Source organism: Alexandromys fortis, unplaced genomic scaffold (assembly GCF_014885135.2).
Source record: "Alexandromys fortis isolate MF-2015 unplaced genomic scaffold, M_Fortis_MF-2015_v1.1 scaffold_45, whole genome shotgun sequence".
In the NCBI taxonomy this organism is placed as follows: domain Eukaryota; kingdom Metazoa; phylum Chordata; class Mammalia; order Rodentia; family Cricetidae; genus Alexandromys; species Alexandromys fortis.
Window position 1 is genome coordinate 2,079,440 of NW_026067926.1, and position 27,915 is coordinate 2,107,354.

The 27,915-nt window shown below is 43.6% G+C and overlaps 1 protein-coding gene across 3 annotated transcripts in view; it reads right to left on the reverse strand.

The window, feature by feature from the left end:
* Positions 1–27,915, reverse strand: part of Lcmt1 (leucine carboxyl methyltransferase 1) — a 65,337-nt gene that overhangs the window by 11,434 nt on the left and 25,988 nt on the right. For 2 of the 3 annotated variants that reach the window (XM_050143255.1, XM_050143256.1), the window contains exons 4-7: positions 27,276–27,352; positions 25,638–25,699; positions 13,843–13,945; positions 6,185–6,305 (exon numbers count right to left, since the gene is read on the reverse strand). In XM_050143255.1, coding sequence (XP_049999212.1) covers positions 6,185–6,305; positions 13,843–13,945; positions 25,638–25,699; positions 27,276–27,352 — 363 coding nt within the window. Of the gene's footprint in view, positions 1–6,184; positions 6,306–13,842; positions 13,946–18,320; positions 18,376–25,637; positions 25,700–27,275; positions 27,353–27,915 lie in introns of those variants that run through there. The other variant, XM_050143257.1, reaches the window with a different exon arrangement.

The following is a 27,915-nucleotide window of genomic DNA, read 5'->3' on the forward strand; positions in this document are numbered from 1 at the left end:
TTGTTCTAGTAACAGAATGCTTAACTATGAACTTAGCCTGTGACTTTCGATTGGTATGTTAATGCAGTCTCTTGTCTTACTCTTACCTTTTTAAGCAGTTGGAAATTAAACGCAAATTTCAGTACTCACTAAAAAATTCCCTTCCAATGCTATATGTTTCTGCAATTTATTACTTTCATTTGTGTCTTCATATTCTTCATATACTTTACTATATTTCTAATCCCCACACCCTTACCTGGCAAGAGGTATTTTTGTCAAGGCTGGTCCCCGACACTTGCCTGGTGCCATGTAGCATTTCATGAATTTCTATAAGGTAAGTTCTAAACAGCAAAGAACTGTAACTAGGAAGGTGGCTCCACGGGTAAGAATTTACTACACAAACCTGAATATCTTGTTTAGATGCTCAGAACCCACATAAAAGTCAGTTTGGCCACATAGCAACTGTAATGATCTGTCCTGTCCCTTTAAGAAACAAGTCCTGCCCACTCCCTCCTTCTGTCTCAGCTCGCTCGCGCTCTCTCTCTCTCTCTCTCTCTCTCTCTCTCTCTCTCTCTCTCTCTGTCCCATCTCTCTTCAGAACTTCAGAAGAGGTCACTGCTGCCTCTTCTCCTCTCCCCTCCTTTCCTCTCTGTCTCTGTCTGTCTGTCTGTCTGTCTGTCTGTCTGTCTGTCTCTCTCTCTCTCTCTTCCTTCCTCCCTTCCCTTTCCCTTCCATAACCTACTAAATAAACTCTACATCCACACTCTCTCTGCATGGCATGCCTATTCGTTTCTCACCCAGGGCCGCAGCTCCTCTTGGGACTGGCTGCCATGCCAATCCCCCAGGTCTCTTACCTGTAGCCTCCCACCCGCCTGGGACCCCCAGAGGCCCCAGGTGGTGGGACCAGCTGCCCCTTGTGGCCCGCTGCCACCCCTCAGGGAACTGTGCTGTTTTATCTAAATCATTACATTGTTTGTCCATGCTTCGGCCAGGCTCTCTCCACGTTCCCTCCCTGGAACGCTGGGCTCAGGAACTGGCTACCTGCCTGGATGCTGACCGCGCCCCCCCCCCCCCAGCGGCTTCAATTGATGAGTTTTCCCCTTCTATCAGTTTAACCGTTTCTCTGAACCTGAGGCCTTGACCGCTGAACTCCTGGCAACTTTCTGGTGTTCCTACAAATGGGGGGAAAAGCCCCCAACCATGACCTTCATGACTACAGTTGAATCCTTCACTGACATTCATCTATGGTTGCTTCTCCTAGCTAAAAAACGTGACCGGACCACCAGAGGTAGACCTCCCACATTAGCACTGCACACATCGAGTGGTGCGTTCACTTTGAGACCAGGGGTCCCTCGGATTTTTTTGTTTTGTTTTTGTCTTTTGGACCACATGTAAGTGGTCCCCACTGTGAGAGACCACCTGGGGCAGCCTCTAGCCTCTGACATCTGAATCACCATGGACCAGAGTCAGCCAGGCTACATTATCACCCTGCCTATTGAGAGAAGACATTTCCCTACAGGCCTTGAGGTGCCTGCTGTTTCCGAGGGTTTTCACGGTTTCGGCATGGAAACAAACCCTTAGAAACTATCAGCCACCCGCCTCTGCCGCTGTCCCGCTGGCTCCGTTTTCCTTTCATTGGGCAGCCCCTTTGCCACTTGTCTGAAAATGCTCTTTTCCTCTTGCCCCCATTCCTTCTATTCTATCCCTGCCACTGCTACTGCTGGTCCAGTAGAAACCAACAAGATTAGTCGGATCCACGAAGCAGCTGTTTTCAATTTCAGCCTTTGCTCCACGCTGCGACTTGTGGCTCAGCAGCTCGGAGACAGGGTGGATCACGGTACTCAGCAATTTTTCTCTTTACTTCATATATAAAAGAATGTGTGGAAAAGAATAAGTATTTCAAGACCATTGAGGTCTATTTAATGTCAACTTTTCCAGCCAGGAATCACCTGAGAAGACAGTCTCAGTGGGGGGTTTGTCTAGATCAGGCTGGACTGTGGGCATACTGTAGAGGAGCAATGATTGTCTTCACTGTGTTAACTGATGTAGTGAGCCCCAGCCCACCGTGGGTGGCACCATTCCCTAGGTAGGGGATCCTGGACCATATGAGTAAAGAGAGGTAGCTGTTCATAAGAAGCAGACACTTATTCTCTCTTCACCTTTGACCCTGCATGTGCCTGGCTGCTTCAAGTCTCTACCTAACTGCCCTGCAACAATGAACTCTAACCTGGATTTGTAATCTGAATAAACCCCTTCTCTCTGAGGAAAAAAAAAAAAAAGAATGTGTGAATGGTGTGGCCACACGGATGTAATTCTGTTTTAAATGTATGTTCTACACGGCCTCTATGTCTTTGTTGTTATCAATTTAAAACTCCCGCAGCTCAAAAAATGTGGCTTCTCCGTACAACACATGACAACTGCCATTTTAACTGAGGTCAGATGACCTCACCTTACCACCATCTTAACTGAAGTCCAGGTTGGGTGACCAAGTCCCACCATCTTACTGAGATATTCCATGCCTAGTTCCCTGATTTTATGTTTTTGTCTCTAAATTCCTCTTACTGATTCTGTTATGTTTTACACAGGGACATGATTTTGGTGGGGCCCACCAAAAGCATCCACTTTGCCCAACTCCTGTTTGTGTATGTGTATGTACATGTGACCTGAGTTAACTCTAATGTGTGTGTATGTGTGCATACATGTGACTTAAATATACTTATGTTTACTGTTAAATGTTATAACTGTCCATTATATCTCATTCCAGACTAAAAAAAGCGGTAAGTCTCATGTACTTTTAAGTCTCTTACAAAAATACGGTATATTTAATCCAACCCTGCTTTAAAATATATTAAGCTGTTCTCTATCATTGTCAGTTTTACTGTTAAGCTTCTATTGCAAGCAGTTTTTTTTTTTCTATGTCTTTTACAAATATAAATCTTACCTGTTGAGAGGCAGTACAGTCAAGCTTGGACCCAGCTCTCCAGGCAGATTCTATACTGTAATTATAACTCATCTATACCCGGCAAACAGCCCTCAACTGCTCAAAGATCTGGGGAATATGGCATTTAAATATTTAATTATTAAAAGACTTTTCAAAACAAAGAGACAGGTTGGCTCCTAGCAACATCACTCTACTTCCTACCAAGAAGACAGAAGACAGATGGGCACAAAATAATGTCCATCTGCAATATGCTTCAACTGCCAAGCACTGACCACTGGGAAAAACTGCCTTTTGTCTAAACTGAAGATCTCCACACAGTGGACAGAATCGCTAGAATTGACAGCCTTGCTGCTCAGGTCAAGGTAGGCTTGTCTTCCTACAGATTTCTTAGCCCACAGGATCTTCCGAAGCCTGGCAGGCCCTGCACTAGACAGCAAAAGGCAAATATGTCTCTCAGCGACCATGGAGAACCCTGAGGAGTAAAGCTACTGCTCTAGGTACCAACCAAGTAAGTTCTCCGTCGTTTTTTAATCAATAACTCAAGTAAAATTTTATCCTTCTCAAAGATCTCTGATGCAGTTTGACAGCTGAGAGGTTTTGTCTTTTTTTTTAATTTATTAAAGATTTCTGTCTCTTCCCCACCGCCGCCTCCCCTTACCCTCCCCCTCCCCCAATCAAGTCCCCCTCACTTGTCAGCCCAAAGAGCAATCAGGGTTTTCTGCCCTGTGGGAAGTCCAAGGACCACCCTCCTCCATCCAAGTCTCGTAAGGTGAGCATCCAAACTGCCTAGGCTCCCACAAAGCCAATACGTGCAGTAGGCTCAAAAACGAGGTTTTGTCTTTTAAAAGGACAGCCTCACCAAACAAATTTCAATAAGCTACAAGTTAACAAAATTCTCTCTCAGGTTGCCTTCCACAGTCCTAAAGATACTTTTCATTATGCAAAAATACCTGTCACAGTCATTCTGACATAAATATGTGACCATTTATACAATATATATGTCTAAAACTTATGTTTTTACAAATCCAAAGAATTCTTGTGAGTTCCAAGGAGCCAAATTGAAGGATCCACCTTAAACAGGTCAGATACATCCCTCTCAGTTCCCTGGTCCTAATTTTTTTTTTCCCCTAATCTTAACTTTGTCCTCTGTTCTGCCAATACCTTAAACAGGTCCAAGAGACACTGGACAGTTCCATACCACAAACCCTGAACAGGAATAAAGTGACCAGCTATCCCAGGATGTGACCAGCATCCAGCTTTTTCAGGTTCCCCCCAAGACGACGCCCACAAATAAGCAGAAAGCAGTCTTGATAACCCGCCATCCCAATTCCTTTAATCTATTGTGCCTAACCTCCTGCCTTTTTATTATAAAAAAGAGATGGGAATGTAATGGTCTGTCTGCCCTTTAAGACACAAGCCCCGCCCACTCCCCCTTCCATCAGGGCTTTCATCTGAGTGGACTCTCTCTGTCCCACCACCTCTCCTCTCCCACCTCACTCTCTCTTCCCCCCTTCCCTTCCATAACCCACTAAATAAACTATACCCATAGTCTCTGCAGTGTGTCTATCCATCTCTCACTGACTGAAGGCCACAGGTCTCAGGTCACGTGCAGCAGCTCCTCCTGGAACTGCCCCCTGTGGAACTGTGCCACTTTACCTAATCAATTCCTTTAATCTGTTTGCCTAACTTCCTGCCTTTTTATTATAAAAAAGAGATGAAGGGGCTGGAGAGATGGCTCAGAGGTTAAGCTGCTCTTCCAGAGGTCCTGAGTTCAATTCCCAGCAACCACATGGTGGCTCACAACCATCTGTAATGAGATCCGGTGCCTCTTCTGGTGTATATATGTTAACAGAACACTGTATGCATAATAAATAGATCTTAAAAATATATAAATAAAAATAAAAAAAATAAAAAAGAGATGGAAATGTTACGATCTGCTGTTGGCTTGTCCTGTCCCTTTAAGAGACAAGTCCCGCCCTGCCCCCCCCTTTCCCTGGGGCAAGCAGATCTTCAGCCTGAGTGGGCTCTCTCTTGGGAAGAGATGACTGCTGCCTCTTCTCATCTCCCCCCTTACCTCTCCCTCTCCTGTCTCTCTCTGAATGATATCTATCAAGCTCCTCATGGGACTAGCTGCCCCGCCAATCTGCCAAGATCTTTCACCCGCTGCCTCTCACACAGAGGCCTCGGGTGGTGGGACCAGCTGCCCCTCATGGCCCGCTGCCATACCTCAAGGAACTGCACTGTTTTATCCAAACCATTACAGCAACTATAATTCAATGCTGGGGAAGGGGGATGGAAACGGAGGACAAGCTCCAGGTTCCGTGTAGAGACCCCCATCTCATAGGAACAAGACAGAGAGAGCAACAGAGGCCTCCACATGGTGCACATGGGTATATCATTACCCCCACCTCTCCCAGCAGTACACAACTAGAGCTCAGAAGACTCTCACGAGCCCACACTTAGAGAACTGAGGCAGTGCGGAGGGGGAAATGCATACACTAACTCATGCGTGCCTCACAACACACTAGGAAGCATGGTGCTACTGTTCTCCAGCGCGGAAAAAGACTGGACACAACTAGTCCTCATCACACAGGATTCAGACTCAGGCGGGACCATTTCAAAGCTCCAAGAGGGTTTTTTCCCCTGCAGCTACCAGACCAATGTCAGTGATCGTAGGGCTAGGGCATTTTATGCTGCAATACAGGAGTATATCAAACTTCCCTTACAAAATTAGAAGCTCTTGCAACTCTAGGTCAAATGCCCACATGAAACTCCTGGCTGGACCTGAGGAGTCCACCAGTCCCCATCTCCATGTGGTTCACAAGTAGCCAGTCTAGGCTACCTCTGTCCCCAACCTCCCCAGTCCCCTCAGGCCACACCTTCCACACAACTCCTGAGTGGCAGCCCCAGGTCCCTTAGTCTCCATCCTCTACACCAGGCACAGTCAACGTCTTCCATTCACATCCCTGCTTGTCTCACGGCCTTCGAGTTTGCTCCTCCTGCTAATCTGTCAAAATTACCTCACGCCATTATGCCTCAAGTTCTATAGATATCTGTAGATAATAGAATGATAAAATAAAAAATTTTAAAACTTTTCCCAAGATTTAAGTTCCAATGCTAATAGCTGTTGGGAAGTCAAGAAACCAAGAGAAAAGGGGCTGCTAGAACAGACCGATGGCTGCAGACAGAAGGGAATGAACAAGGAAGAACGGAGGCAAAGCTACACTGGAAACCCATGCAGAATCCACCTGGGGAAACTCTTACCTGCTCGTAGTTTATGAACATGGCTGTCTCAAAACTGCTGGCTGCCCACTTTAGGAGGTTGGCTGACTGCTCTGGAGTCATGTAAACCAGCACACATTCAGTTATCAGGAGTGTTGGCAATCTTAAGGAAAAAAAAGAAGAGGTAAGTATGTTTTCATCAAGTCAGGGCATTGACTTACACAAACGTGGTGGCACTGGCGGTTCATAGTCAAGAAATCCAGATGCAGTAAGCACTGTATGACAGTGCAGGTGTCAAAAGACACAACTCCTGAGAAGAGAACAAGGAGCAGAGGTGTGTCCCTCTATGAAAACCAGTTCAGTGCGTGGGGTGGGATGCAGAAAAGGAGCCGGACCTGCTGCTGCTGTGCACCTACTGTCCTGGGGCAAGGCACCCTGCAGATTCTCCTAGCACAGGAGTTTATTCTTTTTCCCTGGAACTTAAGCCCTTGCTCTGGCCATCACAGCAATGGGCAGCAGCAAACACAAGACAGTGTGGCCATCACCTACAGTGGAGCCTGACCTTTTCCTACAACAGAATCCTGACAGAAATAAATGGATTCCAGGCAGTCAAGTGATGGGAGGAGAATGAGGAAGCATCGTGGCTGATGGCTGCCAGCTGGCCCATCCATTGTTTGCTCAGGCCCCTGGAGCTATCAGTATGCCTGGCCCCAAGAAAGAGGCACCCAGTTCAGTCCAGCATCCACTGCCAACTCACAGCATCCTTAGCAACATGTGAGCTGTCTCATGTTGTAGTAGAAAGCGTGGGCTGCTTCCCGCCACCCCGGCTCACGGCCGCCTGGCTAGCTTATGCCCCGAAATAATTACACGGAAACTATATTCTTTTAAACACTGCTTGGTCCATTAGTTCCAGCCTCTTATTGGCTAGCTCTTATATATTGACCTAACCCATTTCTAATAATCTGTGTAGCCCACGAGGTGGCTTACCAGGGAAGATCTTAACCTGTGGCTGTGTCGGGAGTGAGAATCACGGCGACTCTTTGAGTCAGCTTCTTTCTCCCAGCATTTTGTTCTGTTTTCTCCGCCTACCTAAGGGTTGGCCTATCAAATGGGCCTAGGCAGTTTCTTTATTAATAAGAAATCACTCCCACAACAGTCTCAAACCCCTGAGCAGAGTATGCAGCAATTACAATATTCATTTAACAGACTCTAATTCCTCTTAAGTAAAGGTCTCCCATAAAAAGCTGAAAAATAAAGGCTTAGAATACCTAAGCCTTTTATTTATTTATTTATTGGTTTGTTTGTTTGTTTTATTCAGTGGTTCAGTGCTTTCCTAGCATGTATCAGGCCCTATGTTTCATCCCCAACACCAAATAAAATTAAAAAGCTAATAACAATGTTGTTTTGAATGGTTACGTTCTACAAGATTCCATTAATAGCCTGCACTGATCTACCAGACACAAAGTGGCTGCAAAAACCTTTTAATGACTTCACATACATATGCCTTGCATACTGGCCACTCTCACCCCCTCTGTTACCACTCCTCTCCTCTCCCCCACTTCCAACAAATCTCTCTCATGTTCATGATTATTCTTTGTTTTATGATCCACCAAGATTCCTGAGGGCCAACGCTGTGAGAATGCGTTTGGAGCCGTCTGTTGCAGCCTGATGGGCTCAGCAGCAGAGGGACAATTAGAAACAGCAATCACTCCTTTTCCAAAATCTATCAATAGCCAGTAGTCCAGGGTAAAGGTTAGGGCTCTGTGAGCCCCTCCTCCTCCCTTGACTGGCTGCTGACAGGAGTGGTCCCATGTGGACCAGTGCAGGAAACCAGTTGATGTGAATTAATGACTGTAATGGTTGTGTCAAGTCCAGTATGGCATCTCCTAGTGCTTAGCCTATCTTGTGGCTCTTACACACTTCCCACCCCCCCCTTCCTCAACACACCCTAAGCCATAGCTGGGTGGTATGAGTGACTTGTTTAGAGCGTCCACTATTCTGCCCAATACTCTGTTGTGGTTCTAGAACATCTCCACTGGTCCTTTCTTAATTCATTTGCAGTCCTTCTGACTCCTCTGCTAGGTCCCTATCCCTTCCCTTCACTGTAAGTCATATGAGTCTCAGGAATGGCTATTTCTCCAAAATTAACTGACCTGTTTTGTCTTTAATTTTAGATTGTGGAACAAATAAACTACATGAAATCAAATTATAAAAAATAAGAAACTGATAAAAAAAACATAGTATATCTTTTAAACATATTACTACAAAACTCTACATACCAAAGTTAAAAGTTATTCATAACTCCTCCCCTAATCACCATAAGCAACAACTAAAATTATAGAAACGTAATAGCATCTCAGATTTTCTGTTTGTTTTTTGAGACAGGTTCTCACTTTGAAGACCAGGCTGGTGATGAACTCATGATCCTCCAGCCTAAGGCTAGTACTATAGGTATACACTATACCATTACACCTCGCCATTTCTCTCATTTTCCTTTTTTTCCCCCTTTCTTTTTTCAGTACTGAGGACTAAACCTAGGGCCACGTGTACGCTGGGCAAGTCCCCAATCCTATATCCCCAATCACATTTCTCAGATTTTTTTTCTTTCCTTTTTCTCTTTTTTTCTTTCTTTTTCTTTTGGTTTTTTGAGACAGGGTTTCTCTGTAGCTTTGGAGTCTGTCCTGGAACTAGCTCTTGTAGACCAGGCTGGCCTTGAACTCACAAAGATCTGCCTGTCTCTGCCTCTGCTGAAATTAAAGGCATATTCTTTTTTTTTTTTTTAATGATTTAACTTTATGTTCATTGGTGTGAAGGTGTCAGATCTCATGGAACTGCAGTTTCAGACAGTTGTTAGCTGCCATGTGGGTGCTGGGAATTGAACCCGGGTCCTCTGGAAGAGCAGTCAGTGCTCTTAACCGCTGAGCCATCTCTCCAGCCCTGCTGGAATTAAAGGTGTGCGCCACCCACACCCAGCTCAGATTTTTAAAACCCAGCTATCATTCCTATAAACTTGTGACATGGATTGCTGGGTTCTGATATTATTCCAATACTCAAAGAGAAACTTCAGAAATACAGCAGTGAAATAAGCTGCTCACAATCACACCCCAGTGCACATGCTATCAGAAGTCCCATCTGTATAAGACGCGGCATCCATGCTCATAACTGACATCAGTAATGAGAAAGGAAACGGTGTCCACAGCAAAGTCTAGCACTGACCTGATGGTGCCAACCAGCCACTCTGTTCCCAAGAATTCCATTTTGGCTTTTTAAACAGTGAAATTATCTATACCTCCACTTGGCTAAGATGCACACCCAGTGCTCACTGGAACACTGGCCAGTCTCCATACACGTGCGTGTGTATGTGGGTGGGCAGGGAGAAGAGGACATCAGGTGTCTTCCTCTATCACTCTGACCTTACTGCTTCTCGAGGAACCAGAAGCTCTTCATTTTGGCTAGGCTGGCCGGCCAATGAACTGTCAGGATCTACCTGTCTCCTCGCCACCACACTGAGGTTATGGGCACGCACAGGTCCAAATATGTGCGCGGCAAGCCTCATACCACTGTGCCATCTTCCCAGCTCCACCAGATATCTCAAACCCAATGCAGCTGAATTGGGTACAGAAGGGCAAACCCTGAATCAAGGAGACAGAAGTAAGTCTCTGCTGCAAACACGGTGAGTATCAGAAAGCAAACCGCTGAAAGGAAGACTGTCTCTCCAAATTAACAACACGATCTAATTCTACAGTAACCTTAAGTCATATGGTATGGGATTACAGCTCAGGCTAGCATCCCCTGGGATCTCCAGCAGTGCATAAACTAGGCATGGTGGTACATGCCTGCAATCTCAGCACCAGGGGTAGGGAAAGGATGATCAGAAGTTTGTGGTCAGAACTTGGTTGCATAGCAAGTTCAAAGCCAGCATGGAGTACATGAAAACCTTGTCAAAAAACAGGATAAATAAAACAAAACAAAATCTCATATTATATTATTAGAAATGTTACAAAAAGGAAGAAAAACCATATTACTATATCTCATCTAATAAATCAATGACGAAAGAGATATAGTTGCCAAGCTTTAGAAAAGAGTCCTTAATCACGTTTGTTTATGAGTATGTATATGGAGGTCAGAGGACAACCTGTGGGAGTCGGTTCTCTTTTTCCATCATGTAAGTCATAAAGACCAACTCAGCCTGCCAGACTTGGTGGCAAAAGTTTTATCACTATTATATAAGCTATGACTAGAAGGAAATTTCATCAAAGACAGTGTTGTCAACTTGGCAGCATCTAGAATCACCATGGAGACAGATCTCTGATAATGCCTGTGGGATATCTTGATTGAGCTAAGACTCCTGATGATGAGGGAGCCACAGTTACCTAGGAGCATCCAAGCCAATCAATCTACACTGAGTTGCTTACTGACATCCTCTCAAAGCACAAACCTAAGGAAATCAGTGTCCCTGAATATCAGTATGTGCATTGAGCCAACATGCTACATGCTCTAGTCTGAGAAGTGTGAGTGGGAAATCCCAGGGACAAGAGGCATGAACTCGGCGTTCACTGACTCACTTCTCTCTCATCCTCTAACACATACCTGAAAGCCATAAAGAGAAGAGGTTTACTTTGGCACACAGTTTTAGAGTTTTCCATCCAAGACCAGTTGGCCCTGTTGCTTTGGGCCCAAGGCCAGGCTCCATATAGCCAGAAACAAATGGCAAAATAGGGTACACTTCATAACCAGGAGCAGAGGGACGGACTGTGACTCCATCATCCTTCAGGAGCATGCTCACAAAATAACTCCTACCCAGTTCCCCTTCCTAGAGGTTCCATCCCTCCTAACAGCACCATGGCCTGGGAACCAACAGTGCTCTCTGAATTCTCAGTGAGCCAGAGACTCCATGGCAGCACTAGGCCATTAGAGCCATCTCTCGCATGGGACAGGTGGGTTTACAAGTTCTACAGAGAATAACCCTGCTGCTAAGTGTGGGTTGATCAGATCAAGAAGATCATCAGTGTGCAAAGACACCGTTCCCACACTGACAGTGGCAAACTTGTTAGAAAACCCAGGAAGACTTGATGCTCCCCCTTCTCCCAGAGCTTGCCCATGTTCCACATCCTCCCACCTTCCTCAGAAGAACAGAGGTCTTCCCCTGCCCCAGGGACAGCTAAGCTCAGCCAGGCTCTATCCCCAATACACTTGTCCTGGCACTCATTTCCCCAGCTGCTCATTTCTTTAACTTTCTGCAATGGATACTTTGCTTTGCTTTGTTTTTCTAAGCAGCATTCCCTTGATCGTCTCTTCCCTTTAAATGTGCTCCTGTGCACTAACTTCAAATATTCACCCCAACGTCATCTTCATCTGTGCAGACACCTCCCACTACGTGTTGAACTGCAGTCTCACTTTGACCAGCATCCTGGTACTAAATCCCCACTTCATTCCCTCATCTCCACAGAGGAGAGCTCTCAGAAGCTTGGTGTGGACGGAGGAACCTTCTTGTTACTTATGAGCCACTTCTGCAATGTAAGCGTACTTATGAAAACACAGTCAGCAGTCTTGGAGGTGAGAGCTTTACATATCTAGTCTCACAATGAGGGCATTATATTGCACGCCTTTAATCCCATCATTTTAAATTCATCATTAGATTCTGAGTTGTCTCCATGTTGATTTGAGTCATGAACTTCATGTTTTATTCATCCATTATCCTTCTAGTAGGCATTTCCAGTTTTCCTCTATTCTGCTTGCTGTAATTAACACCTACCTTAAGCATGAAGCACCTTGTTTGAAAAATATACCCAAAACGGAACTTTTGAATTGCACATTTCAACTCTGCTAGCTACTTCCCACTACTCCTCATCATGGCTTATAGCCAGTTCATTCCCACATGGTAAGTAAGTCACTGCAGCCCCACCACTCTCATCCTGATCAACACTATATACAGTCAGATTTACACATTCTTCCCCCCTTGATGGGAGAAAAACCAGAGTTTCATCTGATGGTTTCTGTGGTTTGATAGCCCGGGTCATCGGGAGGCTACTATGGTTTGATAGCCCAGGTCATCTGGAGGCTACTATGGTTTGATAGCCCAGGTCATCTGGTGGTTACTGTGGTTTGATAGACCGGGTCATCTGGTGGTTACTGTGGTTTGATAGCCTGGGTCATCTGGTGGTTACTGTGGTTTGATAGCCCTGGTCATCTGGTGGTTACTGCAGGTTGATTGCCCTAGTCATCTGGAGGCTACTGTGGTTTGATAGCCGTGGTTATCTGGAGGCTACTGTGGTTTGATAGCCGTGGTCATCTGGTGGCTACTGTGGTTTGATAGCCCTGGTTATCTGGTGGCTACTGTGGTTTGATAGCCCTGCTCATCTGGAGGCTACTGTGGTTTGATAGCTGTGATCATCGGGTGGCTACTGTGGTTTGATAGTCCTGGTCATCTGGAGGCTACTGTGGTTTGATAGTCCTGAATCTGGAGGCTACTGTGGTTTGATAGTCCTGAATCTGGTGGCTACTGTGGTTTGATAGTCCTGGTCATCTGGAGGCTACTGTGGTTTGCATGATATGCATATATCATATATCCTGAAATTCTGTCACTTTGGTCATTTATGGAGCCCTTTCCATGGGCACTAGTGTTGTGGAATATTTAACTGTGTAAAGGTGTGGTACATTTGTTTCTACTGGGGAATATTACTTTCACTGTGTAAAGGTGTGCTACATTTGTTACTACTGAGGAACATTACTTTAACTGTGTAAAGGTGTGCTACATTTGTTACTACTGGGGAATATTCCTTTAACTGTGTAAAGATGTGCTACATTTGTTTCTGCTGCATTTGTTTAATTATGAAAAGATGTATTGTTGTTTCACCTTGCCTGCCTAAGGCATCTGATTGGTCTAATAAAAGGCTGAATAGCCAATAGCTAGGCAAAAAAAGGATAGGCAGTGCTGGGGGGCAGAGAGAATAAATAGGAGGGAAAAATCTAGGCAAAAAAGAGAGGGAAGTAAAGAGAGGAGAACAAGGGAGAAAGAGAGAGACACACCTGTAGCCAGGCAGGCAGCCAGACACAGAAGAGCAGGAAAAGTAGGAATACAGGAAGAAAAGGTAAAAATCCCCAAGGCAAAAGGTAGATAAAGAGAAACAGGTTAATTAAAGTTAAAAGAACTAGCCAGAAACAAGTCTAAGCTAGGCCAAGCATTCATAACTAATAAGTCTCGATGTCATGATTTGGGAGCTGGTTGGTAGCCCAAAAGAGAAAAGCCTGGTACATGTTAGTCTCCATGAATTATAGAAACTAGCTCTCTCTTTACATGTTGGTATAAGCTCTCTCACACTTAGTTTATTATATTAAGGCCAGCACTTTAAAAAGGAATCATAGGTGAAAAGCAGACAAGGAAAAGAATGCCTAGAAATCTCAGAAAACACCAGGCAGTCAGTAGTGGCACACATTCTGGAGTAATTCCAACATTCTGGAGGCAGAGGCAGACAGATCTCTGAGTTTGAGGCCAGCCTGGTCTACAGTGAGTTCCAGGACGGCCAGGGTCACACAAGAATCCCTGTCTTGGAAAATAAAAACAAAAATCTCAAAAAGCTACATTAGGTAGCAATGATATAACAAAGACCAGTAGCAAGTAACAAGCTACACCATGACTAACTGCATCTCATAGTTCACATAAAATCACAAACACATAAGGGGTTAAAAAAAAATCTCACTGTGTATTCATGTTACATTTCTTTAGCTTCTCTTCCAGCTCAGAAAGGTCTCGGAGATCTGCTCCAATGATGGCATATCTCTTTGAATCTAGCATGTGCCCATCTGTAAATACAAAAAATAAAAATAAAATCTCATTTCAACACAAGTCAATGGCATCATTCTTTTAATGAACGTGGCCTTTTCCTTCTTTTTTTTTTAAAGGTTACTTTATTTTAAATTTTTTACGTGTATGGATGTTTTGCCTGCATGTATGGCTGTATATAATGTGCAAGCCTTGTGTCCTCACAAGCCAGAAAAGGGGACCAGATCGCCTGGAACTGGAGTTACAGATGGTTTTGAGCCTTCTTTGTGGATGCTGGGAACCAAGCTTAGGTCCTCTGGAAGGACAGCAAGTGCTCTTAATGCTGAGCCATCCCTTAAACCTAGATATAGCTTTTTCAAAATTAGAGTAACTTTAATCCAGGTATGGTGGTACACCTTTAATCCTAACACCTGGGAGGCAGAAACAGATCTCTGTGAATTCAAGGTAAATCTAATCAACATAGCAAGTTCCAGGACAGCCAGAGTTACACAGAAAAATCCTAGCCCACCCCAAAAAAGAACAAAAGAATAATAGTTATTATTATTACTTAAAATAATAAAAGTAATTATTTTTGTTATTATTATTATTACTGAAACAGCAATCTTTAGGTTCAGTGAAAGACCCTGTGGATAAGGATAGAAGAGGACACCTCTTCTGGCCTCATGGGCACATGCAGCCTCAAATGCACATCCACACTATAGGGGCCCATATTTCTACATTGTATGGCAGCCAGAATTTTAGAGCACAATTTTTATCTGCCACACAAAAAGTGATCACCTAGCCTTTTGAGACAAACTGACACCATCCAAAGCAAGTGGTCAGGATATGCTAATGTCACTCTGCTCCTTCTTTGTAATTTGGGAGGTCACCTGGGGAAGAGGTATTAATTCAGTCTACATGACAGAGTTAAGCATACAGAGCAGGAAGATAGACAGGAAGACGTGACAAAAGGGACATGGATAAGGTGGACATGACCACAGTCATTCTTCCTGCTACCTAGGAAACAGAATGCTAATGAACTTCCCTCTCAGTTTACATTTTGGTATGAAAGCTGTTTGAAAGATAAACGCAGGGCTGGAGAGATGGCTCAGTGGTTAAGAGCATTGCCTGCTCTTCCAAAGGTCCTGAGTTCAATTCCCAGCAACCACATGGTGGCGCACAACCATCTGTAATGGGGTCTGATGCCCTCTTCTGGCCTTCAGGAATATAAACAGACAGAATATTGTATACATAATAAATAAATAAATAAATAAATAAATATTTTTTAAAAAAAGATAAACGCAGATGATTTTCAGGATGCAAATTTGGACATCATAAAGGATCCCTGAAAACTCCCTCCTGATAAAGTCATGTGAGTTGTGTCTTTATTCCCACACCTCCACTCTGGTTCAAAAAATAATTTATGTCGGTGCTGGACCCCAATATCACACACACAAAAATAAATCACATCATAGGAGAGAAAAAAATTAATCCAAACCACATCTACTAAAGTTGTAAGTATAACATTGTAGCCTTTTTCCTTTATGCTTAAACTCACATAGCGAAACACCTCTCTTTCACATACATGTAATAAAATGAAACCACTCAATACATGTTTCTTTCTTTGTAGCTGTTTTTTTTTTTTAATTTGGGAGTCTAATTTCAGCTATTCCCAGTGGTAACTGACATTCTTGTATATCAATAAAGAACAGCATAAAACAGTTTTAACATTATCTATATCAAAAAGACATTCAAATTTTTGTGAACCCGAATCTAATGACCAGAGCTCAGAGAAAAATAACAAGTACAAAACTTATAATTACCAAAGACTAATTTTTTAACAAAATAAACATATGTAATTTTTTAAGAAATAACCATGACCCTTTAAAAAGACAAACAAAGCTTTTTAAAACCAAAATTAACTGTTAAACATTTAGGTACAAGAAATTATAGCGAACATCTTTTGGCCTTTTATAATTTTAAGTCTGGCTCTCTCTTTTTTTTTTTTGGTTTAGTCAGACATTTTTAGACAAACATTTTTATTATTATTATTTTAGTCTTTTGTCTTTTTTGGTTTTTTTGGACAACATAAAAACCTCTATTAAAAACCCTTTTTGACAATGTGTAAATTTTTATCAAAGTCTTTTTTGTGATTTTATTTAGCAGAACATTGCATAAAACAAAAGCAGAAATATGCATCTTAACTAAAGGTGATAAGTATTTGTAACCCACATATTTTTTTTCCTGTGGAAACAAAAACATTTTTAAACATAATGTATCTTTTGACATTTACTTTAAAATTAACATTTTTTGAAGTTACAGGTTGGTATAATTGAAAATTTTTTATAAGCAGTATCAGAACAGGACCGGGTTAAGACGGGAAACTGCTGGTCAGTAGAAGAGACCTTGAGTGTTATCATACTGAAGAACTTGGCTCAGAAAGGAAAAGAGGGGGTAGCAGCAGTGGGCACAGAGTCCTTGGCTGTCAATGTTTTTTTAAAAAGTTTTTTGTTGTTGTTGTTAGCTTTTTGACCATGATCTCAGATTTTTTTGTTTTACATTTACACAGTTTCTTAATTGCAAGCGGTCAATTCCCTGCCACCCCTGTGCAGGTCCCTCTCTCCTACCTAAGGCAAAGACCCTCAGGATACAGAGAGAGAACAAGGGAGAGGGGCTGCCCTGTTCTGCTGCAGCCGGCCCCTCTCAGTCACTAGTTCCACTGCCTGCCTTTTGAAGAGGCATTTCTCTGCCCTCAGCCAGGTGCACGATGATTTTGCCACCGCTCCATCTCAGGTGTCCTTGCTCCCTGGCCTCGGAGCCCCCCAGCCCCCACCCAGATCCTCTGCCACACTGCATTTCCCGCAGTCTCAAGGCTTAGCTCTCAGCACCCAGACTGTATTCTCTGCCATCAGACCTGGCTCAGGGCTAGGGATACAGACCCTAGGTGGGCTGCTGTCAAGTCATCTGCACTTTACATTTAAGTTTTATCTTTTTTTCTCATCAGTCCAGTCTTAAACATAATAAACAAAGAGACAACAGTTTTCTGGAACTCCAGGGGATCACCATGCACCCAATGTAGTGGCCCCAGAGACATTTCAAGTCACAGGCATGTACTCCCTACCCTCTTTGCGCCCAGTTTTTTTTTGGGGGGGGTGCTCTCCAAGATTTTGTCTCTCTCCCCTCCATCCCTAACAGGCTCCATAGGAGCCTCCAGGATAGAAGTTGAGAGAGAAAATAAACAAAGCAACAATTACCATAATATAACATAAAAGGACTCTGACAAATTCCTGGGACAAGACACATTTTCTCCCATCATTGGAAAAACCCAAACAGCTATCTCTGAGGTAGCTGCAAATGACCCAGGGCCCGTAGGTAGAATGCCGGCCCCTGTCTAATGACCCGGGAGCAAAACTCCCTGTCTGAAAATGACCCGGAGCCAGAAAGGCCCCTGTCTGGATATGACCCAGAGCCAGAAAGGTTCCTGTCTGGAAATGACCCAGAGCCAGAAAGGTTTCTGTCTGGAAATGACCCGGAGCCAGAAAGGTTCCTGTCTGGAAATGACCCGGGAGCAAAACTCCCTGTCTGGAAATGATCCGGGAGTGGGAGAATTCCCATCGCTATCTGAAAATGACCCGGAGCCAGAAAGGCCTCTGTCTGGAACTAACCCGGGAGTGGGAGAATTCCTATCCCTGTCTGGAAATGACCCGGGAGCAAAACTCCCTGTCTGAAAATGACCTGGGAGTGGGAGAATTCCCATCCCTATCTGGAAATGGAAGACAAGGTGTCCCTTGCTTCTCCAGCGTCTCTGTACAAGTGCATCCACTTCAGAGAACACCTGACAATACCAAAATCCCAAATCGATCAACCGGTATAAAACCAAAGCAGCCATAGTCAGACAGATAAGACAAAATGACAGAGACAAAGAGACAAGAGAAAAAAGACAAAGAGTGCTCTCTCACCGGTAGATGCTAATAAACCTCCGGACTTCCATCATCCTGGTGGAATCTCTGGGGTTCCCAGCCAACGTACCATATGTTGTGCCCAGATTACGACCCCCAGAGAGAGACCACCAGAGAGGCCCAGACTGTAATAAGCAAGGTTTAACCAGCATAATACAAACATGTTTGGAACTCCTCTCCATCCCCGTTACCACAAGGTAGAGAGGAGTTGTGTCTCCTCTGTGGGGTGAGCTTTTAAAGGCATAACTACAAAGAGAATCTTTGAAGATGCTTTGGCATGGGTACAAGGACTTTTGTTCCCTCCCATTTTGTTAAGTCAGTCAGCTTTTTCTTGTTTTTAGAGCAAGGCCACTGTTTTTGAGTTAGGCCATCTTTATCTGTAGCCTCTTATTGGCTAGCTCTTACATATTAATCTAACCCATTTCTAATAATCTGTGCAGCCCACGAGGTGGCTTACCAGAGAAGATCTTAACCTGCGTCTGTCTGGAGTGGGAGAATCATGGCGACTCTCTGACTCAGCTTCTTTCTCCCAGCATTCTCTCTGTTTACTCCACCCACCTATGTTCTAACCAATAAAATGGGCCAAGGCAGTTTCTTTATTATAATTAACCAATGGCCTTCCTCCATCACCAGGTGGCTGGCTGGGCTGAGCTAAGTGACCTTGTGCTTGGAATCTCCTGAGTGGGAGAGGGGAAGGCCACTATCTTCCTGGGAAAACACTCTGCTAAGAAATTTCTTTTTGCCCCTTTGAGAATAAGAGATGAGGGTCCCACACTCACTACAGAACACATGGGATCACCAAACTAAAACTCCTCATATTCAGCCAATCCCTTACTACCAGACACATGGTATTGCCAAATTTTCTCCCTTTGAGAGACTAATGAGCACTCTGGTACATACACAGATGAAGTACTGTCAGTTACATCTTCCAGGCACAGGAATGTGAGTGGAAGTAAGAAGTCCAAGATTGAGTTATTGAAATACTGAGTGGGTGGTTCTACAAACACTACACCATCTGTAATGTGCTACGTTTAAAAGAAAATAGCTTATGTAGCAATGCATTTACAAATGAGTAAGAACTGAGTTTTCAGCTGTGCCAGAGGTGAGAATGGTGTCTGCAATGGTTCTCAAGCTTTAGGACCACCACAGTCTCCCTGAGGGCTGCACTGAGTTAGGACTGTGTAGACCTCCCCACAGCAGACAACTGCATCTCTAGCACATTCCCAGGTGGCTCTGATGTCGGTCTGGAGCCTACACTTAGAAAGCAATGGCTACAAATGCAATGACCCCAGCTTCGAGGGTCATCAATGTAGTCATGATACTTTGGTGTGTCCTTAGAAACTCTTTCAATTATCGAATGACTCGTTTGTTTGTTTTTTAGCGCAGTCTGGTTTTGCACTCCCAGAAATCCTCCCACTACTTGAGTGTTGGGGTAACAGGTGTGTGTCACCATGCCAGACCTATTATATCTCTACACAGGCCTTATTTTACTGTCTCCTCACCGGTACAGACCATGTGAAAAGGTGAGACCACAGCCATCCTGAACCACTGCTACTGATTCACATTCTGGCTCTGAGAACCCTCACAAAATGTGCTGAAAATGGGAGAGCATCTGTCTAGCATGTATAAAACCCTCTTGTTAATCCCCAGGACTAAGGGGGAAAAATTATAGCAAGTAAGCAGGTGCCTTATCTTCATCAGCCCATTTGGCTGATTCAAACACACTGAAAGAAAATATAAACATATCCTGGGAACCCCTTAGCTGTCAGTGAAGCAATAAAGGACAAACAGGGAACCCAGAATCAGTCCCAAGGTACCACAGTGCTGGCTCATGAAAATAATATAAATAATGCAAAACACTTGTTTGCCTATAATATAAACAAACAATTCCCATATGCCTTTATGCCTTCTTAAAAAATAATACACTGATGGCAAGAAATCTTGAATGAGTTTTTCCATTCCTGACCAAAACCCAAAAGACACACAACAGAATTTTGAAGCATGTAGTTTTCTAATACGGAACACAGTGGTGGAAAGAAGCAAGCAAGTAGTTTGGAAGAGACTTATCTTACTAGGACCAGTATCGAAACAGTAAAAAGCAAACAGTGAACAAGGACAGCAGATGTGAACGCACAGTGTTCAGAAGCTCTCAGCCCCAGCCTGTGTCACACCACAGGCAGGAAACCCTGGACAACATGACCTAAGGACTGGAACAGCAAACATCAGCACCACATGCAGTTGGCTCTGACTCAAACTGTTATTTAGTTATATAAGGTCCACTGTCTGTCCTCAGAGGAAGCCTCTCTGCTATGTCACAGAGAACAGAATGGACCTGTAGGGGACATGGGCTTAGAGCAAGTTCCAATGAGGTTTTATTATTTTGAGAAAACATACACATCTATGAAATTCAGCACTGGCCAGAGACCACAGATCAAGTGGAAAGCCATGCATACTGGATTGCTCCCCAAAGAAGATGACAGAAGGGTCTTGACCATGACCATGGAAGTTGCATCCCTCCTTTTCTTCTAAGTTTTATATATATATAAAGAGATATATATAAGAGAACCTGGAGGAAGGGTCAAATTGTTTTATGTGATGCTTACAGAATGGGAATGTCCAAGTCTGGAAAGCCAATTAGTATTGGTTCAAATCCTGGGTATTGGGTAAGGGGGTATAAGCCTAAAATCCTAGCACTTGAAGGTAGAGGCACAGTACTGACAGCTGAAAGACAGTTTCGGTTCTATAGTGACTTTGGGCCAGCCTGAGTTTCATGAGACCTGTCTTAGGGGAAAAAAAATTAAAAATGACACCTATGCATTACTGCTGGTAGTTTTATAATCAAAACTCCTTTAGAGGACTTGTTGCTAAGGGGACAAAGGCAAAGCTTTGAAAATACAACTGATAAGACTTAAAAATTAAGAACTAGCTTATACATGGCCAAAATGAAGAGACAATTATGAAAATTCTCATTACATAAGCTCAGTCATTCTTCAGCCTAAGTAGAGGTTCTCAACCAGGAACAACTTCATCTCTCAGGAGCATGTAGCATATCTAAAGACACACTTGCTTGTCGTGACTGAAGGCTGTGTTGTGGGAGTATCCCATGAAGAGCAGGGCCACCCCCAGCAGAATCAGACCTGAAATATCAGTAATGAAGATACAGAGACCCTGACATAAAGAGAGGCGTCAAAACTCAAGATCTACTAGTCAACAGTAAACTCTTAAAAGTCATGCAGTAACTACCACAGTGCCAGCTACTCAAGAGGCTGAGGCAAAAGGATTGCTTGAGCCCTGGAATTCAACATCAGCCTGGACAAACAAAAGGAGAAATCACACAACACATTGTGGTCTATGCAGATCACAAAAAAAAAAAAAAAAAAAAAAAAAAGCAAAACCTTCTTTCAAGTAAAATGGGCACATTTCAACTTAGCCCACAGCCAGCCTTGTGTCTCTGGGCAAATAACATATCCACGTGACTATCTTTTAATTGTAAAATGTGGACAGTGCTGATCTCAAATGATTATATTTAGTACTGAAGATGCTAAACTGATGAGTTCAAAGTTTCTAAATGTGTACTGAGATACACTGGGTGGCATAGCAAATTCACAGGGGTGAAGCAGAGTGTACTGAATTTCTGCAAGAAACAGATACTCAACGTCAGTCAGATACTAGCAAACTACTAGACCAAAACATTTCAATACTAATCACCCTGAATTCCTCAATGTTAGCATACCTCTGGGAAGCTAAGCTCTTGTATACCATGAATAAAAAGTCAACACTGTGAATGACAATGTGGACAAAGGTGGTGCCCAATCTGATTCCAAGGTGAAGTTGTGAGGCATCTGATTGGAAGCTTCACCCCAGCCACTGGCCTGGGAGTTGCTTTGGTCCTGACCAGGGAGGGTCAGGACCACACCTACAGGCTATTTAGGCTTGCACCAGAAAAAGGAACACATGGTCTCCAGGGCTTGACTGGGCTCCTCTCCCCACCATGTTGTCCTGGTCCACCTGGGAATGCAGCATTCATTAAATGTGGGCATTTTTGATTTGGTCTAATCTGGATTAATTGTAGTTATTTTGCATTGGGAGGGAGGCCCTTCAGCAGCCTTTTACAAAAATCCTTTTAAATGGGGATATCAAAAACAAACAACGCTCCAAAAGTGCGCAGTTCCTAGATGTGCACTCCCTCCCCGCTCCCCTGCTCTCTCCACCCCCCCCCACTCCCTTTCCCTAGCACAAGTTTTATTTGTCTGTCTGTTAGAATGGTGTGGCCACAATATGTCTGTGTGAATGTGTAAATGTGTTTTCGTGATGTGCTCAATTTAATCTTCTGTATCCATGTGTTCTTATGTTAAGATCAGTAAAACTTATATCTATAGATTACAGCAGCTTTGAAAAATACAAACACATGGGTAGCCGCCATTTTAACCTCACCACCATCTTTGATAAGGGTATCTACATGTGCTAGTCCACCATCTTTGGTAAGAGTACCCACATGTGCTAATATTCTTTGACTTATTAAAATATTCCTTTTAATCTTCTTACATCTCTTAGCATTGATAAACTATAACTAACTGGATAAAATACATGTCTAAATTTAGCTTATATGTCCAAAAATAACAGGCAATGGTACCCTGACTCTCAAGTGCCTTTACAGATCTGAGGGTATGGCATTTAACAAAAAAGCTTCTAATACAAACATGCCAGCTTCACAGCACCCTTTAGCTCCTCCAAGAAGACAGAAGATCTTACACCTCCAGGCCTTGCCTTTGGGTTTGGTAAACCCACCCACACAGCAAAAAGTGGCCTTTCACCTCTTCAGCTTCTTGGATGTTTCTTCACCTGGGGAATCAATCTTCTCATCCTGACAGGTAGAGTAAATCCTCCCCCACAGGAAAATCTTTGGGCCTCTTGTAATGAGCAGCTAATGGCAAGCACTGCTTCTAAGACTGGTGTTCTCCATAGACTAAGGAGAGGAGTTAGGATTGTCTGTCTAGCTAAAATGCTGTCTCATTTTTGCTCATTTATCCTTCCCAGATCTGTCTAATGGCATTTGACAGCTTAAGGTACGGTTAACTTATTACTTCATCCATGACATTTAATAAAGTTTCCTGCTAAAATACAGACAGGTGTGCCTAACAGGTTTCAGGTGCATAAAAACTAACAGCCTTTTACTAACTGCTGCCAGTTTCAAGCATATTTTACAGGTCACTCCTGCTGCCTGGGCCAAGACCAACTCACAAAGTGCTCTCCAGACAATGCCAACACCTGCACCAGCTCCTGGGACTTCACCACTGGTACCAACTCTTCTAGATCAAGGACACCTGCCAACTAAAATCTGGTTTTACCTGCTATTGTGTCCCGCCCCATGGCTAGCCACATTTCATAGGGCCATAATAACAATATTTTTTTCTCCTAGCTACCGGCCTTCTCATCTCCTCAAAAAGCAGCTGCCTGAGGACTCCAGGATGACAACAAACCAGATGCTGCTCCAGCCACTCGTGAGCCCACCACCTCCCAGCTCTCCCCTCTCCCACATCGCCACATGCCCACAGGAAGTAGCCAGACTTGAGCCGACACCCCTATATCCAAGGACTCTGGGATGTTTGATTGAAAGTGAGACTCCAGCCCTCTGACACCCCTATATCCAAGAAGTCTGGGATAATTGGAAGTGTTACCTCAGTCCCTGGGAGTTGCCTTCATCTGGACTCTAACTCACAGCCTGCCAAGCACTGACCCCCTCCCCCCAGGGAGGGTCAGGACCACTCCCACAGGCTATTTAGGCTCTCGCCAGAAAAAGGAACATGTGGTTTTGGGTTTTGCGTGTGTTCTCCCTCTGTCTTCCCTCCACTATGCTCCCAGCCACCCGAGAGTGTGGCATTTATTAAACGTCGGCGTTTTTTATTTGGTCTAATCTGATTTAACTGGAGTTATTTTGCATTGGCAGAGAGGCTCTTCTTAAAATTTTTTTCCTAACACTATCAAACAGGTACACAGGTTTCATTAGTAACTGCAGTTTTTTAAGAAAGAAACAGTCACACATGAGGAATCCTACCACTTGTGAGGCATAGGCAAAGGGATGGCAATTTTAAGGCAGCCTTGACTGCACAGCAAGACTTGTCTAAATGTATGAATGTATAGATTGTGCTTGTCCAACTTGTCTGTTGCTTTTTAAATGACTAATACATTGCTACAACATATATATTTCGGATGTCTGAACACAACTAATTAATAAACTGAAGTGTGGAAAATATCTTTTGGCCTAGGGTATTGTCAAGTTACTGAGACCTTCAAGGAACTGTAATTCTAAACAGACAGGGTTAGCTCAATGCCTAGAGACACACTGGAGGTCTTTAGCAAAGAGAGAGCCCAACTCAGAAGTTCTATCCAAATGAACAAAATGAGACAAGCCACATTGTGAGCTAAGCAGACGGCAGCTGCCTTGGGCCACGTGGTTCACAGTGGTTTGCTACAGAGCAAAGGGTAACTGATAAAGGCTGTGATAACTGCTGCCTGAAGCTACAGTTCAGGAAAAGGCATGAGCAAAGAGAAGGTGTGAGCAATGGTACATGGTCTATAAATAACACTCACACATGTGCAAAGAATGACTCAACAGTGCTGGTGTTTTTCAAGTAAGCATTTTAAAAGGCAAGCTGATCTTGGCTGAACTCAACCAATCCAACCCATGACCTCTTCAGTGAGAGACTTTTTAGATAAGAAATTTTCCCAGAACACTTGAGTTTTGCTTTTGTTTTAAAGAAAGAGAGAAGCCATCTCAGGTGGATTTACCCATCGGCCCACCACTCTGATAATTTGTTGGTATTATGTATAGGGCACTGAGCCAATTCTGGAATACAAAGATGCCCAAGAAGATGTGGTCTAAGCTGGGCATGATGGCACTGCCTGAGACCCCAGCTCTGAGGAGATATAGGTAAAAGATACCTAAGTTCTAGCTCAATCCAAGCTACCCAGCAGGATCCTAAAGAAAAAACAAAAACCAACAATAAACCCCTTGTAATCATGGGGCTCATAATTCAAAAAGAAAGGTGAAAAATGAACATATCAAGCATGGTAATGCTGCACTGAGAGTGTGCAATGGGAAGAGGTTCTACTCCATACACTTCTACATTGTTGATCAAAGTAACGCAAAATGCAAGGATGCTCACGACAGATCCTGATGTGACACCAATTAACCAAGGTACAGTAACTGCTACAGAAAAGGGAATAGTCGCAACAGGTACAGCCAGTCTCTATGGGAAAAGAAAGGCTGGCAGCCACACACACGTATGCGGGAGCTTTATCAAGACTCCAGTCACAGGGAACTCGACTATGGCACTGCAGGTGTGCACAAAAGGAGGTCTGTCTGGGTGCCTGAAGGCTACTATGTGGATAATTAGAAAACACCACTCTCAGAGTCTGAAAGCCTATTAAACCCCTTGACCTTCTCTGTCAATCACAACTGAACACAACGGAAAATTCTGGTAGAGATCTAAAATACACCCACAATCCGGAAGGCTCGGCACTGAGAGAACATGTCAGCAACAACTACAATTACATGGGGTTCAGGGATGTGGCTAAGTGGTACAAGGCTTGACTAGCATGTAGAAGGTCCTAGATTTGACCCCCAGCACTACCAAAAAGAAAAAACTGTTGAGCAGCAATATGGACAGGCAGAGCTGAGCAGATGAACATAGTGAAAGGACGGCAGAGAGGGCTGCGTCTCAACAAGCAAAATGTGCTCTGATCCCACTGTGCGGCTCGCAAGGCTACTTGCCTAATTGCAGAGTGTCCTCTGGGTGTAACTCCATGATGGGTCTGAACAGAAGTGGCTTGTTTCTATGGGAAGATGGGAAAGAGGAGAAAAGAGTCAATTAACACATGAGTGCACTTACTGCCAAATGCAGACGTCTGTCACAAACTGTGAGCACATACCGAATACTCCTTATCCAAAATGCTTGGGACGAGAAACTGTACAGATTTGAGATGTCTGTGAGATTCTGTAATATTTGCATAGATTACTGTAACACTTCCCTAATTGAACATGATGCTGAAAATATTTCTGATTCTGGAGCATTTTTATTTCGTATTTTTGGATGAGGGACGTTTGGTGTACTGCTAATGTGCAGAACAAGGGCCACTCTGGAAGTCTTTCTTCAGTCTACCTGCACTTGACCCTGTGTGCACAGCAGCAGGTCACACAGGCTGCAGGTTACGTCAGCTCTGCACTGTCGCATCTGCCATTTAACACATTGATCACAAGTAACTCGATTTAAAAATAACTAGAAGTAGGCTAACACAAATTTTCTAAAAGGTCCAGATTTCCCAGCTACCTCCAGTTTCTTGCTTATTCTCAAGCAAAATTGTATCTTATGATCCTGTCTGTTCTTTGTCATGAATAAAAGCTCAGTAATATTTATAATGTAACTCCTGTAATCCAGCAAATGAAGAAAAATCAGAAACCAAAGAACCACACAACAGGAAAGCCTGTTTTTCTTCCCAGGAAGTCATCCTGAGCTTCATCCAAGGGCCATTCACGCCCACCTCACCCAGAGTTCGAATGAGCTCAGCAGAACTATACAGTTTCAAGAGACACCATTCATCATTAAAAAAATATAAAATGTAGCTAATATTTAGAAAAACTGGAAAACTCATAGTACAGACCACAGGAAAGCGAAAAACACTCCCAACACATAGGGATGTAGTAGCTCTACAGAATAAACTCAAAAGTTTTGATGTCTATGGAATTCTAAAATATATAATAATTAGGCTTTTTGAAAAATAACTACTTAAAGTGGGATAAGAGTATAAAAAATAATTTTAAAAAAAACCCTATTAAGTCCTGAAAGAGGGCTTTTGAAGTCAGGTTTAGATCTTAGTCCCACCCACGCTGGTCAGGTGACCCTGGGCAAATCAAAATCTCTGAGCAGAAGATTCTTCATCTACAAAAAGGGTTCTGAGAACTCAGTTCTCAAGTCTACCACGAGGAGTGAGTCACCCCAAGCCCCCCCACCAAAAAAAAAACAAAAGAGCAAGAGGCATCTAAAGCTCCTCAAGTCCCTTAGAATAGCCATCAAGCATTCCACACACTCAAATCAAGAAAGAAACCACTACATCAATTTGGGGCCAGGTTACTGTCTATATCTCAGGATAAAGCAGTAATCAAAATACACAAAAAAATTCAGAGTATTCAACTATGCTCTGCATAGGCCAATCTTTAATGTTCAGAGAAGCTTCCTTAATGAGTAAGAAAAGTCACCCAGAATGTACACTGAATGTTGACGGTCACACATGCAGGGCTGCGGGCTCCAGGAAAGGGAAGAGAAAGGCAGCAGCCCTCTCCAGTGAGGGCTCTCTGGACATGAGCTGCATCTCCACCAACTGGCATCCTGTCCCCCAACAAAGTCACACTTACTTGATGGTGTGCAGCTTTCTCGTGACTATCATTGGAAAATCGACTTCAAAATATTTATTTGGGAGAAGACCTTCATCCTGGAGAAAAGCACATAGAAGCATCCTTAATGCACATAATCACTGCACGGAGCAAGCGCTAATTACCTAACCACAATGGAGGTACTTGGGGATTTTAGGTCAGGAGACTCATGTGATCAGAAGTGTTTTATTCATTTTTATTCGTGTGCACGAATGTTCCCTGAGCCTGTATGAATGCCTGTAACATGTGTGTGCCTTTTACCTTTACAGAGCATTCAATCCTCTGGAATTAAAGATGGTTGTGAACCATCATGTGGGTGCTGGAACTGAACCTGGGTCCTCTGCAAGAACAGCAAATGCTCTTAGCTAGTAAGCCATCTCTGCGGCCCCAGAAGAGCATTTTCAAATTACTATGGTCTCATTAAGAATGTATTTGAGAAGAGCAAGGATAAATCCAGAAGCTGGGAGATAGTCAGTAAAGTGCTTGTCTGACAAGTGCCAGGACCGGAGTGGAATTCCCATGTAAAATGCTAATCATGGTGGTGTGAGTATGTAATCCCAATGCTGAGGAGGCAACGACAGGACAGTCCCTGAGGCTCTTTAGTCAGGTGGTCTAGCCTGAC